Source organism: Seriola dumerili, unplaced genomic scaffold, assembly GCF_002260705.1.
Source record: "Seriola dumerili isolate Sdu_G_001 unplaced genomic scaffold, Sdu_1.0 BDQW01000811.1, whole genome shotgun sequence".
Taxonomy (NCBI): domain Eukaryota; kingdom Metazoa; phylum Chordata; class Actinopteri; order Carangiformes; family Carangidae; genus Seriola; species Seriola dumerili.
The window spans coordinates 333,386-353,873 of record NW_019175066.1 but is presented as its reverse complement, the minus strand read 5'-3'; the positions used below and the strand labels follow the sequence as shown (position 1 = coordinate 353,873).

At 46.2% G+C, this 20,488-nt stretch overlaps 2 protein-coding genes across 2 annotated transcripts; both read left to right on the top strand.

Annotated features, from left to right (window-relative positions):
* The first annotated feature begins 2,106 nt into the window (after positions 1–2,106).
* Positions 2,107–8,184, top strand: srp54 (signal recognition particle 54). Its single transcript, XM_022766094.1, has 17 exons — positions 2,107–2,192; positions 2,940–3,049; positions 3,266–3,352; positions 3,795–3,886; positions 3,993–4,077; positions 4,386–4,490; positions 4,593–4,659; positions 5,118–5,175; positions 5,247–5,397; positions 5,532–5,680; positions 5,777–5,877; positions 6,189–6,275; positions 6,358–6,431; positions 6,579–6,687; positions 6,898–7,068; positions 7,142–7,237; positions 7,573–8,184. The coding sequence occupies exons 3-17, from the start codon at positions 3,275–3,277 to the stop codon at positions 7,662–7,664; spliced, it is 1,515 nt and encodes a 504-aa protein (XP_022621815.1). The 5' UTR covers positions 2,107–2,192; positions 2,940–3,049; positions 3,266–3,274; the 3' UTR covers positions 7,665–8,184.
* Positions 8,185–9,096: 912 nt separating this feature from the next.
* LOC111237157 (protein transport protein Sec23A) lies at positions 9,097–19,630 on the top strand. Its single transcript, XM_022766136.1, has 20 exons — positions 9,097–9,156; positions 9,853–10,121; positions 10,316–10,373; positions 10,491–10,577; positions 10,661–10,897; positions 11,142–11,218; positions 11,331–11,475; positions 11,591–11,749; positions 11,884–11,999; positions 12,216–12,339; positions 12,430–12,510; positions 12,604–12,693; positions 17,138–17,244; positions 17,468–17,621; positions 17,700–17,777; positions 17,881–18,042; positions 18,221–18,307; positions 18,640–18,795; positions 19,285–19,350; positions 19,453–19,630. The coding sequence occupies exons 2-20, from the start codon at positions 9,901–9,903 to the stop codon at positions 19,540–19,542; spliced, it is 2,295 nt and encodes a 764-aa protein (XP_022621857.1). The 5' UTR covers positions 9,097–9,156; positions 9,853–9,900; the 3' UTR covers positions 19,543–19,630.
* The last annotated feature ends 858 nt before the right edge of the window (positions 19,631–20,488 follow it).

Sequence of the window (20,488 nt, the reverse complement as noted above, 5' to 3'; positions counted from 1 at the left end):
GCAAATCAATGGAGCTCTATTAGTACTGTACTGGGGAAATAGCCATTTATATTATTATTTATTTTTGGCGAGCCATGAGGGGAAATGAGTAAGAGAGCGCGGGGACAGGACAACCTGTGGACCAGGAGAGGAAGCAGGAATAGAAAGGAGTGAAAAGTTGAAGTTAAGAGAAGAAGAGAAGGAGAATGATATGTGATGAAGAACCAGGAGGAGAGGGTGAGAAGAAGACAGAAGAGGAAGTCTGGATTTGAAGAGTGAAGAAGAGAGTAGAAAGGGAGGAGTGAGAGAGAAAGGGAGGAAAAGAATGAAGGAGAGAAGGGGAGAGAAAGGGGGATGGGTATGGAGGTAGATTTTGTCTCAATATTATTTAAGTGAACTGATTGACAATCAGTGAGTAAACACCTTCCACAAATACAAAAAATACATTTGGAAGCTCAAAAAATATCATGCAAATATAAAACGGATCTACAAACAAATTTCACGAATAAAAACATCTGTGAATACATTCAATTAATTTACAAATAAATGAAAAGAATTAGTGAATATCTTCCTAACATTTACAACCTTCAAACAAACATTTTTGAATCAATTTTATTTTCTCTTCGCTTGTGGGTTTATGTTTTACAGAGTTTTGAGACAAACCTGCCGGTCTGAACGAAAATCGACATGTTTCGGAAAACAAGTGATCGCCAGCTGACGCCGCCATTTCCGCTTTTCAAAACAAGAGCACGCAGACTTCTCTGAGCTGTTTTATTTCCTCAAATAAGTAACGTGCACAACGTTAACGGTTGTTAGATATGAAGTGACAGAACCTGGTTAAGGTCTTTGATAGTTTGGCTTTTGGTGTTGATATTTGTTTTGTTAAGAAATTACATATTACAATTTTATTGTTCACTGTTAATATACAGGCTACGCTAACGTTAACTGCTAAACCGAAACCCGTTGCCAAGGTGACAGTAAACAGTCTTGTTGCAGACTGAGGGAATGAAAGCAGGGTTCTGACATCCCATACTGATGAAGAATGATTGTAAACAGACCACATTTTATACCCATAAACCTGTAAAGAGATACCTGCTGTCATTTCTTTACCGTTGAGTTTATTGTAATCATTCAGTCCATTTGCTGTTTACAGCATAATTGGTATTTTCTACATGTAGGCTACACTCAGTTATCTTCATTTGTCCTGTACAGTCACTGGAACAACCAACTCATCTCTTACAGGTGGTAGTAGTATGGAATATGTCATAATGCACTATATATAATAAATAAGTGAAAGAAAGGTTACAAGGTTCATGTATTTATCATTTGAAACAAGGCTGTATAACAAGATGAAACTCCACCACTAAGTTTTTATTTTTATTTTTATGACATCTTATTTATTCACTCATTTACAGTATATAATTTTGTTTTGTTGAGTGGAATAAAGGGAACGGCAACTAGCACATCTCTATATACAATGTTATAAATATCCAGTCAGAGATGACTTAAAATAAAGATAAATATTAACATAGATAATAACATTGTTAATGTTGAGACGTTAGACTCAGTGTTATATTTTAGAAAATATGTTTATTCAAAAAGAATCAATTAAACTCATCATGCAAACATACAGTATACAGAAAGAGGTCACTGTAAATGTGCATTTAATGACGTTTTACAATTTTGCTACCAGAACGAGTTATCATGCATGAATGTACATAGTACACATTACACCTCATCCTAGAGAAACTCCTCGGTGGTGTTTTTTTGTTTTTTTTACATTTTCTTATTTATTATTCTTATGTTGAAATTGTTTAATTCATTCATCAATGTACAATGCCAGTTAGCAGCTTGCTAATGTTAATGCTAATGAAGTCATGTTCAGACCCAGAAGTCCTACTTCCTTATTTCTACATTTATAATCAAAGACTGTTGCTATAGGTACAGCTTCTATATATCACCAGTCTATATATAAAGACAATCAGTCTATATATTATCAGTCTGTATACAGGGAACATAGAGAATCTGTGCAGCGGGTGGACGGAGATCTGCAGTGACAGCTCCGTCCTGCAGGTGGCGCTGCTGTGTTCTATCCGGGCATTAAACAGAAGAAGAAGAAGAGCTGCCTTGTGTTTCCGGTCTGGATTGGATGACGCTCCACTGAGAGTTTCTGCTGCGGTTTGATCAAAGTCACCGAGAGGAGGTAGAAACAGGTAAATTCACCTTTTATTGCTCCGCAGTTGAAGCCGTCAATGTTCCCGCCGCGGCCACTGACGCTGTTCTGTCTGTTCACCGCGGCTAACTGAGCTAATGGCTAACCTCCACTCCCTCAGCGCTGACTGCTAACGGCTAACTGCTAAGCTAACGTTAGCGCCGTAAACAGCTGACACGGTGTTGATTTAAAACTGATCAGCTGATAAAGGATTCATCGGTGTATTTATCGACCTGTGGATGTGATCAGAGGCGGGTTGAGGTTGAAACGATGGATCTGAATGTTTGTTGAGTTTTGTGGCTTTTAAGAAACAGATTGAACTGAACACGTTGAGTCTGAACTGAGAATGAAAACAATCCGGTTCAGCTCCCAGATAGAAACCGATTCAACGCCAGATGATCAGAGGGGTTATCGATCCGGTACTGGAGCACATTTAATCAGTACTCATTAGTATTATTGATTATTGAGTAAACTTTAAAGCTGTTTGGTATAAATCACCTGAAAACCACGAAGAGCTAAAAGCCTCTTCAACCTTCAGGTTATCTTCACCTCACACCTGTGCACAGACTCAGGTGTAAATCTTTATTTAGATGCTACAGGGAGCTGTCCTCTGGCTGGAGGGTTTTTCCAGGTGAAACACCTGCTGTCTGTGCTGAAGGTGGACGAACATCATGTGATGAACAGGACTGAGATGATTGATCAGTTTCTGATAAATTCTCTGTTGATTGTTATTGTCTCCCCTGAACAGGAAGTGTGTGGCCGTGTGCTGCTTCCTTCCTCAGCTGACCTGTGACTCACTGAGCGTGCTCAGTAGGAGGGTTTCCCTCCACACACAGTTTCTGTTGCAACACACACACAGTAAGTCTGCACCTTCATCGCTCACATTAACACGTCAGACAAAACAACATTACAGTGTTATTGATGCATTCACTTACCCAGTTCTGTGGTTCATTCTATTTCCTGTCAGCCCATGTGACTCTGAACCCACCAGGTCCTGATGCAATCTCAGGGTTTAGACCAGGTTTAGGTTTGGTGTCAGTGCGTGTGTGAATTATTCTTCTGTGCTCCTTTTAGACCGTCGTCATGGTGTTAGCCGACCTGGGGAGGAAGATCACCTCGGCGCTGAGGTCCCTCAGCAATGCCACCATCATCAATGAAGAGGTAACTGACACTGGAACCAGGTGAACGTGGCCTCAGACGCCCTGAGGTCCTGAGACCATGTTCACCAAACCGAAGACAGTTTAACATAAAGTCTGTGATTGAAACTTTTCTGTTGAATTCTTGTGGACCTGACTGTGTTTAACAGAGAAATACTTTAGTACCATTTAATTTTATTTCATAATGTTGCTTTATAATTATTAAATAATTAGTTAAAAATTGAACATATTTGCACCTTAAAGCCAAACTGTTGTTCACGCTGTGTGTAAAAACATACGTATGTATTATAGACATATATACCTGTATGTTTTTGTACCTTTGTGAGCTAAAGACGAGCTGTTTGTGTTTAGAGAGTGAAGGTAAAAGCTCTGAGGTCAGTGAACGTCTCAGAAGCAGCACCAGGTGCAGGTGAGATCTGGACTGTGATGGTCTCTTTGTGTTTCAGGTGTTGAATGCCATGTTAAAGGAGGTGTGTGCTGCTCTGCTGGAGGCCGACGTCAACATCAAACTGGTCAAACAGCTGAGAGAGAATGTCAAGTGAGTCCTGATCCAGGATCCAAACCAGAGTCCTGGTCTGAGATTCAAACATGGTTCAGTTCAGTTCAGCTGCAGTGACTGAGCTGAGTGCTTTTTGTCCCTGCAGGTCTGCCATAGATCTGGAAGAGATGGCCTCAGGTCTGAACAAGAGGAGGATGATCCAACACGCCGTCTTCAAGGAGCTCGTCAAGGTCAGATCATCAGGCCTGGAGAAGTCAGGGAATTAAATAATGAGAACAAAAAAGACATTTTAATTCTTTTAGCAATTAATAAAACTCTTGTTACATGTGAGTGTTTTACACTGTAGGTGATTACATCATGAAAACAGAGAGTTACCTCAGAAAATCAAGAAATTAAACTTTAAACAGTAGAAAAAACTCTCTTCTCAAAGCTGAGTCATTAGTAAAAAATAATTTTATAGTGTGTAATGTTTAGAAATGTGTGGACCCTGTGTGTACTGTGTGTATTTAGTATCTTGTTTGTGTGTTTGTGTAATCAGCTGGTGGACCCTGGTGTGAAGGCCTGGACTCCCACTAAAGGGAAGAACAACGTCATCATGTTTGTTGGTCTGCAGGGCAGCGGGAAAACAACAACCTGCTCCAAGGTAATGTGACACACCTGACTCCACCCCCCTGTTATTGGTTATATTTTGACGCAGAGCGCCCCCTGCTGTCTGTCTGTTCTCACTCCTCTGTGTTTGCTGCAGCTGGCGTATTACTACCAGAGGAAAGGCTGGAAGACGTGTCTGATCTGTGCTGATACCTTCAGAGCAGGTAAACACCACCTGATCACATGACTCTCTGACCACCTGATCACATGACTCTCTGACCACCTGATCACCTGACTGTGCTTCAGTGGACGTTCTTTCTTTCTTCTGCAGATTTTATTTACACTTTAAAATACTAATACTATAAGTCTATTTTTATCTTGCATCAATCTTTGAAATATTTAAACTGGTTTTTGACGTAGAGACATTGAACGCACCACTTGTCTGTTGTTGTCACTGAACTCAGACCTCTTCACACACAGTTTTCCTTCCACACTAAACCAGTCTCCACTCGTCATATTACTTTATCATATTAGTTCAGTTGTTTGGTCACTGAACCTGCTGACAGATGTTTCCTGTCAGGTGACATTTGAACTGCTCACGGCGCACACGCTTCAGCACTTCCTCTCAAACGCAGCGAGCACAAACATTTCCTTCAGTACATGATCCTCCTCTCTTCTTCAGGTGCCTTCGATCAGCTGAAACAAAATGCCACCAAAGCCAGAATCCCCTTCTACGGCAGGTGAGTCCCATCTCAGCTCACACAGAGCGCCCCCTGCTGTCTGCTGGATCTTAACCCTGCGTTGTGTTCAGTTACACAGAGATGGACCCGGTGGTGATCGCCTCCGAGGGCGTCGACAAGTTCAAAGGCGAGAACTTTGAGATCATCATCGTAGACACGAGTGGACGACACAAACAGGAAGACTCACTGTTCGAGGAAATGTTACAAGTCTCCAACGCTGTGGTGAGTAAATGAACGCACCAACGCAGGTCTGTAGTGACGTACCTGAACGCAGCGCCACAGGTCTGTAGTGAGACTATGCCAGTCTCAGGTGTGTTTCAGCTCCTACTGATGTTTCTCTGCGGATGTTTCCATAGCAACCAGACAACATTGTGTACGTGATGGACGCGTCGATTGGTCAGGCCTGCGAGTCTCAGGCTAAAGCCTTCAAAGACAAAGTGGACGTGGCGTCCGTGATTGTCACCAAATTGGACGGACACGCCAAAGGAGGAGGAGCTCTGAGCGCGTAAGACCATAATCCTCTGCTGCATGATGATGTCACAGTACTTTCTTAGGTAAGACTGTTTGTTTACATTCTTCTACGTGTGCTGTTTCCTGTCAGCGTGGCGGCCACCAGGAGTCCCATCATCTTCATCGGCACAGGGGAACACATCGACGACTTTGAGCCGTTTAAGACTCAGCCCTTCATCAGCAAGCTGCTCGGTAACCATCCTCACCTGAGCTCAGACGCATGACACCTGCTGGTCAGAGGTGGTAGCGACGGTACAGAGTCAGTCAGATACAGTCGGACACAGTCGTAAAGATACAGTCAGTCGGTGATGATGATAATGATGATGACAAACTACCAAACGTGGTCCCTGGAACTTTTTAGTCATCCAGATAAAGACCACATTGATCAGCCGTCGTCAGTCCTCTGCACAGAACAATAAATTAATCCTGTTTCTAAGAGTAAGCAACATGTTGTCTTGAGTGTTGCCATGGAAACCTTCAGTAACTCCTCCTCTTCCTGTCAGGGATGGGAGACATCGAAGGACTGATCGACAGAGTGAACGAGCTCAAACTGGACGATAACGAGGAGCTGATCGACAAACTCAAACACGGTGAGAAATGACACAAACTCACTTGGTCAAAGTGCAGTGCATTGTGGGTATGATGACTGACCTGTGACCCTCTGACCTCCAGGTCAGTTCACCCTCAGAGACATGTACGAGCAGTTTCAGAACATCATGAAGATGGGACCCTTTGGACAGATCATGGTAAACACCCACTGCATGCTAGCACCTGACACACACCTGACACACACCTGGCACACACCTGGCACACACCTGACCGAGTCATATGATTTAGACTCAAGTCACGGGCTCAAATTATATTTAACATAATGATTCTATTATTGTGTTCAGGGGATGATTCCTGGCTTCGGTACAGACTTCATGAGTAAAGGAAATGAACAGGAGTCGATGTCAAGACTGAAGAAACTGATGACCATCATGGACAGCATGAACGACCAGGGTAACACACACACACACACACACACACACACACACACACACACACACACACACACACACACACACACACACAGCATGTGTTGGTGGAAACTAAAGTAAGACTCAGAGTTTTCTGGACAGAAACCAGATCCACAAAGACAGACTGTGGTATGAGAAATAAAACGGATGTGACGATACCACAGCCTGACCCTCACTGGTTTTCCTGGTGTAGAGCTGGACAGTAAAGACGGGGCCAAGCTGTTCAGTAAGCAGCCCAACAGGATCCAGAGGGTGGCTCGGGGGTCAGGGGTCGCGACCAGAGACGTCCAGGAGCTGCTGACTCAGTACACCAAGTTCGCCCAGATGGTGAAGAAGATGGGGGGCATTAAGGGGCTGTTTAAAGGTAAGAAGGGGGGGGGGGCAGCAAGTTTTTAAAAGCAGAAGAAGAACGGAGCTGAACATGTCTCTTTTTTCAGGAGGAGACATGTCCAAGAACGTGAACCCGTCTCAGATGGCCAAACTGAACCAGCAGATGGCCAAGATGATGGACCCCAGAGTCCTGCACCACATGGGTGAGACACCTTCTAATCAAACACCAATAATCAATAGTCATCACTCAGCTGATCGGCCTTCAGAGAAAACTCCCATGATTCACTCTGTCTTCACTCTCTGTTCACATGGTTTCAACAGCTGATCCTAACGAGCCTGTGTGTTTGTTTTAAGGTGGAATGGCTGATCATGATGAGCCTGTATCAGTGTGTTTGTTTTAAGGTGGAATGGCTGATCATGATGAGCCTGCGTGGGTTTTTTTTAAGGTGGAATGGCTGATCTTAACGAGCCTGTGTCAGTGTGTTTGTTTTAAGGTGGAATGGCTGATCATGAGTGGGTGTTATTTTTTTTTTTTCAGGTGGAATGGCAGGACTTCAGTCCATGATGCGTCAGTTTCAGCAGGGAGCCGCTGGAAACATGAAAGGCATGATGGGATTCAACAACATGTGACCGCCAACCAATCAGCTGCCTTAACACATAAAAAAAAAAGTAAAAGCTCCACCTCCTGACAGGTACAGGTGGAGGGGGCGGGGCTTAGAGAGAGAGCACAGGAAGTGTAGAAAGACAAAATAAAAGGAGGACGTTTGTCCTCTGCTGCTTTTCACCAACAAAGATCTGAGCTTTTAGAAAAACACCAGAAGAAGAAAGGTGATGATTTAAAGGAGCAGTTCAACAGTTTCAGACGAGTTTGACCTCTGACCTGGTGAAACATCTGGAACATCTGGCTTCCAACAGAACTGTTGGACTGCTCCTTTAAACAGGGAGGAAGAGGAGGAAGATGTTTAAACAGGGAGGAGGAGGAAGATGTTTGTTGGGCCTTGTTAATTTAATTCTGTATAAGATGTTTATGTATAAGATTTAAACAGCAGAGTCAGTCCTGATTGGACGAGATGATGATGATGATGATGATGATGATGATGATGACATTAGTTAGTGACAGTATTTTTGTCATATAATAAACATTTGTATTGCACCATTTTAAACCTGCTGAGTCTTTATTTCACTGTTTGTTATCATGTTGATGAAACAGATCAGACAGTAATTTATAGATTTATGATTGTAGACCGACCCCCCCACCCCGACGATTATTGGTCAATATTAAGAAGACATCAAGAAGCTTTATAGAACTTCAGATTAGTTTGGTCCAAAGCTGATCTGCAGGCTGACGTGTGAATTTTCACCTTTGAGCCTTAATTACAGCACTTACACGTTATTTACGATCATATTTTTCTATTTATAATAATAATAAACATAAAAACATTGATTAAAAGTTCCATCAGGACTCTGAGGGTTTTAAATCGGGGTCACTGAAGTAATCACAGCTGATCCCGAGGGAACGTGAACGTGTGACGTCATTGTGGTTTACCCTGATCAGTTCAGACTGTGACTTCGAGAAGTTTCTGTCATGAATCTTTACCTCTGAAAAATGTAAGATATTTTCTTCGGACTCCGGGTGAGGCTCCTACAAAGATCTTCTATTGGTACGATGACTCACTCGGACGTAAACAGTGACCTCTGCCTCTGGTTGTATTGTTCTTACAGTTTTTCAGACTTATTTGTGTGTATTGTGTAGTGTTGTGACTTTCTTTGTTTTATCATCTCTTCGCATCATATTCAGATTTCTTCTCACTGAGCCTCGTTATATTCAGCTTTTTTCTCTGTGACACTCTGTAACTCCCTCCCTGAGGTTGTGTCTGTGACTCATGGGAGCTGTAGTTGTTTAATGCTAACTAGATGAACTTAGTTACACCCGTCTGTACCTGTAACATGAGATGCTGTGTCAGTATTTTGGCTGCCGCTCGGTCAGGAGTGTGGTTCCTGAATATGGGTCAGAGTGAGCCTCTGTGTTTTTGAGCTCTCTGATTCCTGACGTGGCGACGGGCCGCCGCCATGTTGTTTTGCTTCGTTGTCAGTGCAGAGCAGCGGAGGCAGCGGAGCGGCGGTAAGTCCCTGATCTACCTTCATACACACTCTCACCTGGGCCTGACAGACCTCCAGCCTCACCTGGACTCCGTCAGCTCACCGGTCTGTTGTGTCCTGCACGTGTCACCTGTGTGACGTTAATGACACTGCAGTTTACCTGCGGAGTTTAGCTGCTGTTAGCTGTGAGGCTAACTGAGTTGAGCCTGCAGCCTGAACTCTGGGAGAAAAACTCTCATGATAGTTTATATTTAAACTTAGGTTCAGGTGAGACACTGATACAGGTACCTGTACCCATCCTGTCGTTAAGGTACCTGGTGACGTCAGCAGCTGTTGTTCATTCAGACTGGACTTTAGATATCAGCTGATGAATGAACTGATGTCATTGATTATGCTCTGATTCATTATCAGCTCTGATTGATTACCTGTAGCTCTGGTACCTGAGCGCTTTGGTCTGCAGGTCTTTAGATCTGAATCCAGGAGGGTCGCTGCAGAACCGACTCAGGTCCAAGTTCTGGACCAGAAAGAGACAAACTGAAGCTGAGAAATATTTCAGTACAATGTTTTTATTTCACATCACGTGTGGCTGGTTTTTATTTCATCTGTGACGTAATTTCTGTCTGATTTTGTTTTACCTGTGACGTGCACTTGAACCTGCCGAACACCTGAAGCAGAAATTCATGTACAAACTAACCCCCCCCCCCTCGATCCCCCCCAGCTTTTACCTGACAGTGTGCCTGACCCCTCCCCGAGTCCCTGCGTTGCCATGGCGACCTTCCCAGAGTACATCGCTCAGAATGAGGAGCGTGACGGCGTGCGGTTCAGCTGGAACGTGTGGCCCTCCAGCCGGTTGGAGGCGACCCGGATGGTGGTCCCGGTGGCAGCTCTGTTCACCCTGCTGAAGGAGAGACCGGACCTGCCCCCGATCCAGTACGAACCGGTTCTCTGCAGCCGCGCCACCTGCCGAGCCGTGCTCAACCCCCTCTGGTATGCATCACTGCACACATGTGTGAGGTCATCGACAGAGGTCAGAGGTCACAGACAAGGGCCAGAGGTTACAGATGGGGTCAGAGGTCACTGCATATCACAGATTAGTGTAGCTCTGTAGAGTCTACTGCCTGTCTACCACCTACCACCTGTCTATCACCTGTCTGACACCTACCTGTCTCTGTGTGTTTCAGCCAGGTGGACTACAGAGCCAAGCTGTGGGCCTGTAACTTCTGCTACCAGAGGAACCAGGTACAGTTGACAGGTTTACCTGTAAACCACAGGCAGATGAAGAACCTTCAGTTTAACTGTCACGTCCTTGTTCTTGTTGTATTGTGACTTTATTTTTGTTTGTTTGTTGTGCTTCAGTTTCCTCCGTCCTACGCTGGGATCTCTGAGGTGAACCAACCAGCTGAGCTGCTGCCTCAGTTCTCCACCATCGAGTACGTGGTCCAGGTAAGACTCACAGACAGGTGCAGACAGGGACCACAGACAGACTCATCCTCAGACGTGTAACCCGGTCTGGTCTCTGTCCTCAGCGAGGTCCTCAGATGCCGCTGGTCTTCCTGTATGTGGTGGACACCTGTATGGAGGACGAGGACCTGCAGGCTCTGAAGGAGTCTCTGCAGATGTCCCTGTCTCTGCTGCCTCCCACCGCGCTCGTCGGACTCATCACCTTCGGACGCATGGTCCAGGTCCACGAGCTGGGCTGTGAGGGAATCTCCAAGAGTTATGTCTTCAGGGGGACCAAGGACCTGAACGCCAAGCAGCTGCAGGTAGATAACAGGACTAACTAACTGGTCAAGATCACAACTAGGTCGTACGATGTGTTGTTTCACCTGCACAACTGAGTGAGGTGGCTGTGATGTCACAGTGTTTCAGAAATGTACAGGTGTGGGAGGGGCTCTGAAGCTAACACTGTAACTAAACTGCTGGTAGTTAACGGCACTAACTAACACTGTAACTAAACTGCTGGTAGTTAACGCTGCTAACCAGTTGTCAATCTCTGGTGACTTGCAGGAGATGCTTGGTCTAACCAAACCTTCAGCCACCCAGGGACGAGGACCTCAAACAGCCCAACAGCCTCTGTCCAACAGGTACACACACACACACACACACACACACACCCACACACACACACACCAGAACCTGAACCTGGTCGTGAGTTGTGGACTGAGGTGTCAGTGTTCTGGTTCTGCTCCGGTCCAGGTTCCTGCAGCCGGTGCAGAAGATCGACATGAACCTGACTGACCTGCTGGGGGAGCTGCAGCGCGACCCCTGGCCCGTCACTCAGGGGAAGAGACCTCTGCGCTCGCTGGGCGTCGCCATGTCCATCGCTGTGGGCCTGCTGGAGGTGAGGGGGTGGGGCTTTTGGGTGGCGGTGTTAGAGGTCGTGGTTTCAGCATCATGTGGCGTCATTACAGAGTCTCATCAGTGTGTTTTTTTTTTTGTTTCTTTTTTACCCACAGTGCACCTTCCCCAACACTGGCGCTCGGATCATGACGTTCATCGGCGGCCCAGCGACGCAGGGTCCCGGCATGGTGGTGGGAGACGAACTGAAGACCCCCATCAGGTCCTGGCACGACATCGAGAAGGACAACGCCAAGTTCATGAAGAAAGCCACCAAGGTGAGCGAGAGCTGACACTGAGGAGCTGATTCTAGTTCATGTTTGTTTTGGAAAGTACAATATGAATAAAACCGTGTGTGTGTGTGTGTGTGTGTGTGTGTGCGTGTGTGTGTGTGTGTGTGTGTGTGTTGCAGCACTATGAGTCTCTGGCTAACAGAGCGTCCACTAATGGTCACATCATCGACATCTACGCCTGTGCTCTGGATCAGACCGGCCTGCTGGAGATGAAGTGCTGTGCCAACTACACCGGGTACACACACACACACACACACACACACACACACACACACACACACACACACACACACACACACACACACACAGGTGTTGCACATCAGTATTCTTTGTGGTGACAGAAGCTGTGGACGTTATAGAGAGATTTCATGTGATGTTAATGTGTGTGTGTGTGTGTGTGTGTGTGTGTGTGTGTGTGTGTGTGTGTGTGTGTGTGTGTGTGTGTGTGTAGAGGCTACATGGTGATGGCCGACTCCTTCAACACGTCTCTGTTTAAACAAACCTTCCAGAGAGTTTTCACTAAAGATGTCCAGGGTTCTTTTAAGATGGCCTTCGCCGCCACGCTGGAGGTCAAGGTATGAACGCCGACTAACTGAGAACACGGAGGCCACGCCCCCGGGTCACCTGTGCCACAGGTGAATAAACTGCTGCGTTCTCTGTTTCAGACGTCCAGAGAAATCAAAGTGTCGGGAGCGATCGGACCCTGTGTGTCTCTGAACGCTAAAGGACCCTGTGTCTCTGAGAACGTATGTAACCACCAGCACACAGATGACCTTTGACCTTTGACACTTTAGTTTCCAGGACAGGTTCACAGGTGTGCTACAACATGTGTGTTACAGGAGATTGGCACCGGAGGCACGAGTCAGTGGAAGGTGTGTGGTTCGGATCCCAGCACCACGCTGGCTCTTTACTTCGAGGTCGTCAACCAGGTAGGAACACCTGACCTCTGACCTTTAGACAGTGTCAGCAGCTGCTGTGAGATCAGTCTGAGTCTGACTCAGTGACTCATGATACTGAAAACTGCTGGTTAATAAAGTCACAGCATGAACAAACCTCACACATCAACAGACAAAGCTTTTTAATATTCATCCAAACCAGTGATGATGTCACAGTACAGGATGATGTCATTGTACAGGATGATGTCACAGAACAGAATGTATTCTAATTAGTACATTTTAATCCTGGTGGTTAACAGGCGCCGACTGTCGGTCAGATAATAAACTCGTCCCTCTCCAGTGTGACCATCAGAAAAGCAGCAGTTCTGAATGTACTACACTACATTTCCCAGAATTCAGTCTGACTGTCACAGGTCGCCCTGGTGGTGTCACGTCCCTGCAGACTCCCCAGGTGTTTATGATGAAGAGGCTGTGTAGGTCATGGTGGTGTCGGCGTGGGCGTTTTTGGTGACGACGGGGGAAGCGTTGAGGTTGTCGTTGTGCTGATGCGATTGGTCGTGGGCAGGTGGAGGGCGGAGCTCTGTGGGCGTGACTCCAAAGGCGTCCCAGGGCACCTCCGAATAAACCTGCTGACACTCAGCCGCACCGCCGCCCTGTACCGACTGGAGACACACGGGCAGACAGACAGAGGTCACCATACAACATGACATCATCATTACATGACATCATCAACACAGCATCAAGGTGTTTAATCGCTCCACGGAAAATCTTCTCTCAGAGGAAACACCAGAAGAAGCTGGACTGAGGAATGATCTTCACAGTGAACGTAGGACACAAGTTCTGTCTGGATTTAAACTTGAGGATGTTGATGGCGATTGGACAGTTTCAGGTCACATGACATCTTTACTTACGTCTGCGTCATGCAGGTGATCCAGGGGTTGAGGGCGGCGCTGGTCAGAACCAGCCAGGCAGAGAGGGCGGAGGTCACGGCGGGACTCTGCTGACCGGTGAAGGTCTCGTACAAACACACTGAGATGTAGGGCAGCCAGCAGACCAGGAGACACACTGAGAGCAAGACAGGACCAGGTGACCAGGTGACCAGGTGACCAGGTGACCAGGTCAGGACCAAACAGAAGACTAGAAGAACAGGACTAGATGTCTGGGGACCTTCTTTCCATAGCTGAAACCAGCTGACTCTAAAATACGGTGCTATGACATCATAAATATGCTAATTGGCACATTACATCATCTAGCAACATTTAGCATCTTTAGCTATTTTCCACTGTCAGTAGTTGTTTACAGGCTCCACAACAGGTTTCAACCAGGTCCTCAGACACGGTCCAGATGGATACTGGGTTTGGACCTGGTCTTGTTCTTTATAAGAACAGCTGCTGAGGTTCATGGGTATTGTAGTGTTTAGAGCCAGCCACCAAACAGCTGTGGTTATGACATCACTGTCGCTGTAATGACAGTGAGTCATGAAGATAAACATGGAGGCTGATCCTCAGAGTGACTTTCAGCTCTGCTCGGGGTTTATCTTCACATTCGACTTCGCTTCTCTGCTCTCGTTGTCATGGTAACGTGCACACACGTTTTATGAACAGTCTTCATGTTCTGTCAACATCATCAGTGTGGTTTATAACCTGAAGCTCTGCTGCTCTCACTTCTACTGTCTTATAATCACTGTTAAGTTACTGAAACACACTTCCTGAACAGATGTTTCACAATAAAAGACTTTCATGTAGCCGCTGGTAAGCTTTTAATGTGAAACATGTGAAACCAGCAAAGTAGAAGCAGCTGATAATAATCATAGAACTGAGTGTGACGTGACGTCTTTAGCATGCTAACCAGCATGCTAACCATCTATTTATATACCATCTGATTGGCTGACTGTAATCTACTGATTCCTGATTGAGTTGATTTTAGATTCAGACGGAGTCTTTGGAGGTTTTAGGAAACTGGAATCTCTAGAATTTAAAATACAAGTGAGTTTGAACAAAGTTTTTACAAACAGTAGAGTTTGAATGGGCAGGTAGGTCGTTTCAGGGACCAATCAGAACAGAGCATGAACTCACCTGAGGTTGTGATCATCACGATGGAGCTCCTCAGGTAATTGTTGGCAGGAACATAGAAGCAGTGCAGCTCGTTGCACATGAATGTTCCCCTGCGGGCCTGTTTCCTGGCCACGTAGACGATGTATCCGTACAGAGAGCACATGGTGAGGATCGGCGCCACGATGCCCAACAACATCCACAGCACCACAAAGTACCTGTTCTCAGGTGTGAAGCTCGGGCAGCAGAGGAACCGCGACTCGCTGTAGACGTAGCTGCCGAACCCAAGCAGCGGCAGGGCGGCATTCACCAGACAGAACAGCCAGACCAGGACCAGCACCGCTCGGCTCCGCCCGGCCGTCCAGATGCTGCGGTAGCTGAGGGCGAAGCAGATCTCTGTGAACTTGTCTACAGTCACCCAGGTGAGCGAGTGGATGGAGGAAGTCTGCAGGAGGAGGAAGATGAAGCCGCTGCCCTGACAGAAGGCGCCGGTGCTGGGGTATCCGGAGTGCTGGGACAGGCTGTTGTGGGCTCCGAAGGGGATGGTGGAGAGTCCGAGAGCCAGGTCACTGAGGCTGAAGCTCAGGATGAGGCCCAGCGTGTCTGACCGGAGCTCCTTGTTGAGGAGGAGCACCAGCAGCAGGAGGAGGTTCCCACAGACGGAGGCCAGGCTGGACACAACCATCAGGGCAGCATACAGCGTCCTCAGAGCGTCCGCCATCTTCACAGGACAGGAAGTATGTCACTGAGGTTCTGGTCTAGGTTCTGTGGTTAGACTGGTCAGACTGGTGAGTGACCAGTGAAGGGTAATACCCACTGAGACTCGACCTGTTAAACATATAGAACCTCATACTGTCATAAAGAACTTCCACCTACATGTTGCTGTTGACAGTGAGCGACGTCACGTCAGCTCCACCTGCTTCCTCCTCTTTCACTAAATGTGTTTTGGCTCCAGGACGAAATTTTAATCCAAAACCGTTCCTCTAGAACCCGACGCTAACAGAACCAAACCTCCTCTGAGGTCCAGACCTGATAGCTGGTTGGTTGGACCTCAGTCACCACGGAGATGTGATCATCCAGGTTTAGAGTCTGAGTCACAGCGGTGAGACTGAACCCGAGTGTGAGGTGAGAATCAGCAGAAACTGGTTTACAGCTGCTGCTGGTCTGGACCTCAGCTCCTCTGACGGACCTCAGGGAGATGAAGGTCCAGGACGAGCTGGTTCCTCAGAAACCTGATCCAAAAAACACCTGCTGCATGTTCTGTCCGTCTGAAGTCCAGGTCTCAGATCCAAGTCCAGATTGCTGATAGAAACAGACTGCAGTCCTGCAAAGCTGGTTGGTTGGACCTCAGTCAGCTTTGACTTTAATGAGTCACCGTGATTAACTGACTGAACCTGAACGCATCATCAGATGTCCAGTAAACAGGGAGAATCCCGTCAGCTCTGAATCAGTTCCTGGCCTCAAAAAGTCCCAGGAACCATCAGGTTCTGGAGCTCTGAATGTTTAATCCACACGTCGTTCAGACAATAAACTACTAAACTTCCTGGAACTGGATCGATCTGATCAATATATTAATTATAGAATCCAGATTTCTCACAGTGACAGTTTAGAGATCTGGATCTAGATCAGGTTTGTGGTCTCTCAGCGAGCGGAGACTGAGACGTCTACCTGCAGCTGCTCGGCGGAGGAGTCCACGTCCACGTCAGTCCTGTTCAGTCCTTTCAGAAAACTCTTATGTCCTCTGGAGTCAAAGGTCAAAGGTTAAACCAGCTGCTCGGCAAATGTTGCTCCTGTTGTCGTCGTCGTCGTTTGAATCTGATCCGAGAACATCAGAGTCCGATCAGCTCTGAGTCTGAGGACGGACTGAAGGAGGCGTGTGCTGCTGACTCTCCGTGTGTGTGTGTGTGTCTCCAGAGGCAGTGTTGCCGTGGTGCACCTGTCAGTCACCTGCTGAGATGATGGTGAGAGGAAACACACACACACACACACACACACACACACACACACACACACACAGGATATTGGATGTTCAGGTAGTGTTGACATTGCAGTCACCAGATAACTGTGTGTGTGTGTGACTCAGGTAATAACAGGTGTGCAGGTGTGTAATCATCATCATCCTGCTGCTGTTGAGCCTCAGACCGCTGAGGGTTCAGATGTGAGGCAGCCAATCAGAGAGCAGGGTTCTGACCCGCAGTTTTTTTAATGTTATATTTCAGTTTCATGACTCGGAGTCATTCAGACTCAAGTTGCTGGTGTACACAGGTATACACAGTCAGGTGTGCAGACAGGTATTTTTGGTGGGATTCTAACGTTCTTACACCAGTAGGAAAAACAAACTGTCCTGATCAGGTTATTGACAGATTATTGATCAGCAGCTCCACCTGTTAACCCTGTTTCTTCTTCTTCTTCTGTTTGTTCTGCAGCACAACGCTCCGATCCCTCAGGGCGGCCGCGGAGCGATCCAGTTTGTGACTCAGTACCAGCACTCATCAGGACAGAGACGGATCAGGGTCACCACCACCGCCAGGAAGTAAGACCACACACACACACACACACACATATACACACACACACACACACACACACACACACACACTCTGACATCATGTAAAGTCTGAGCCTGCTGGACGATGCCTTGATACAGGATTGAAGCCCTGAACCGTTTCCGTGGAGATGAGTCATTCTCTGATTGGCTCTTACACAATATCACATCACAACTCAGCTTCTCCTCCTCCTCCCCCTCCTCCCCACAGCTGGGCAGATGCTCAGACACAGATTCAGAGCATCGCGGCGTCCTTCGATCAGGAGGCGGCGGCCATCTTGATGGCGAGGCTGGCGGTGTACCGTGCGGAGACAGAGGAGGGGCCGGACGTCCTCAGATGGTTGGACAGACAGCTCATCAGACTGGTAAGAAGACCCGGGTCAGACTCCGGATCTGGACTCAGGTTCTCAGACTGACGTGTGTTAAACTGTGTTTCTCTTCAGTGTCAGAAGTTTGGAGATTATCACAAAGACGATCCGAACTCCTTCAGGTTCTCCGAGACCTTCTCCCTGTACCCTCAGGTGATCCACATCCCACAATCCTCTGATCCACATCCATGTCTCACCTGTGTGTCTGTGTGACCTGCTTCACTTCCTGTGTCTCACCTGTGTGTCTGTGTTTCAGTTCATGTTCCACCTGCGGCGCTCTCCGTTCCTGCAGGTGTTCAACAACAGTCCAGATGAGAGTTCATATTACAGACATCAGTTCAACAGACAGGACCTGACTCAGGCTCTCATCATGATCCAACCTGTGCTGTATGCCTACTCATTCAACGGCCCACCTGAGGTACACACACCTGTGCACACACCTGTAGACACACATTCAACAGACCAGCTGAGGTATTCTGGGACAGATAACAGACTGAGAGTTCAGAAGAATGTTGAGGAACACAACCTTTGGGTTATTGACCAGTGGATTGATGAGTGACTGATCAGAGTGATTGATCAGTGACTGTGTGTTTCAGCCGGTCTTATTGGACAGCAGCAGCATCCTTCCAGACCGGATTCTCTTGATGGACACGTTCTTCCAGATCCTCATTTACCATGGAGAGGTACACACACACACACACACACACACACACACACACACACACACACACACACACTGAGACAGACTGAAACATCAACACACACTCAGTTATTAGCTTTGTTTCCATGGAGACCATATCCTGTTTCTGATGGTAGCTTTAAAGGATGCTGTTCAAAATTCTGAGACATAAATATGTGCTTCACATCAATATGTACACTAACTACATTAATATAATCAACTATACATCTATATATATATATACACACACAAAATCAGACGACAACCAGAATCACGTGATGTAAGTGAATTTAAAGCGGTGGAAGGAGGAAGTGACGTGGTGTGTCCTGCTGTCAGACTGTAGCTCAGTGGAGGAAGGCTGGATATCAGGAAATGCCCGAGTATGAAAACTTCAAACACCTGCTTCAGGCTCCGGTGGACGACGCACAGGAGCTGCTGCACACTCGCTTCCCCATGCCGAGATACATCGACACGGAGCATGGAGGCAGCCAGGTGAGGGCGCTAACACACTGATAGACACACCTGTCTGTTCATACATGTAATATCACATTATTATTATTATCACAATTTATGTATTATATATCAATATGTACGCCATACATTACTAATACATAAATAAATAAACTATGAATCATCAACATGTGTACTGAACATCAGTATAGGGGGATAGATAAAGTATATATCTATCTATGTATATACATGTGTGTACATATACAGACATACATAGATACCTTCATACATGTATACATATTAAGATCACACACACAAACACACACACATACACACACACACACACACATACATCAGTAGTATACCATTACATGACTTCAGCATATCTACTTTACATCATCCATAAATTAACTTGTATATACATCAATAATCCTTCATGTGCTCACATACATCAGTAACAACTGATGAGAGTCTATACGATCATTTTTATGTGTTGACATGTACATAAGTTTGACTGATGATGTTGTCCAGGCTCGTTTCCTGCTCTCCAAAGTGAACCCCTCCCAGACCCACAACAACATGTACACCTGGGGACAGGTAAGACCCTCACCTCAACATGATCCTGAAGTGAACCTGTGTTCAGACTCATCAGTGTCAGTGTTGATATGACACCAGTGTTTAATGATGTGTCCTGTGCAGGAGTCTGGAGCTCCCATCCTGACGGACGACGTCAGTCTGCAGGTGTTCATGGATCACCTGAAGAAACTCGCTGTCTCCAGTGCTGCCTGATCTCACCTGTCCTCACCTCACCTGCCTGTATTATGTTTACTGTTTCGTTTTGCATTTGCTGCCTGAGTTCCCAACATTATTATTTCCTGTCTCCAGCCAGCCAGCCTGCCAGCCAATCAGCAGCAGGTTCAGAACAACGAAAGCCAATAGTGATGTTAGCTCTAAACCCTTAGTGAAGACTGCTGGGTTTTTTTTTGTTTGTTTTTCAGTTTGTGGACATTTTCAGCTCAAACATAACAGTTTGTTTTAACTGACATAATAATGAGATGATGAGAAGTCGTGAGTGGACAAAGCTTCGTTTTAAAGGACCACATCAGCAGTTTTACATGTTTAAGCCCATTTATCGCAGTGAACTTCACATCACAGCCTCAGGTGACATTTACTGTCATTTTACAATCATCTACATTTATTCTCTTAGTTATTTAGTCTCATTGTATAAAGATGATATTTAAGAATATTTACATTTGAGAAGAATCCATTAGAAGGTAAAACCTGTAAACACCCTGGTTTGGTCCTTTAAGAAGTTCCATTATAACAGATCAGAGTGTTCCTGCTTGTCACCTGGGTGTGTCGGGCTTCAAACAGGTTTGTGTTTGTGTTTTCTGTCAGTGACGAGAGATCAGAGCATCTCTGCTGAAAGATAGCAAACAAGTCATGAAAACAGCAGTCTGATGGGAACATGTTGACTTTGTGTTCGTCCACTTGCTTCCTCTACAGAGTCTCTGATGTGTGGGCGCTTGTCAGTGTTTGTTGAGTTTCTCTTTAAAGCTGTACAACACTAAAAGTCCTGCAGAAAAAAAAAACATGTTCATGTTTTCCTCAAGGTCTGTCTTTATTTTCATGTTTCTAATAAAACTCTGTTGTGGAGAAGTTCTCTGTTTCTGTCACAGTACAACACTGACACAGCATGAATGAATACTGAACAAACACACATACAGTAAGTTTG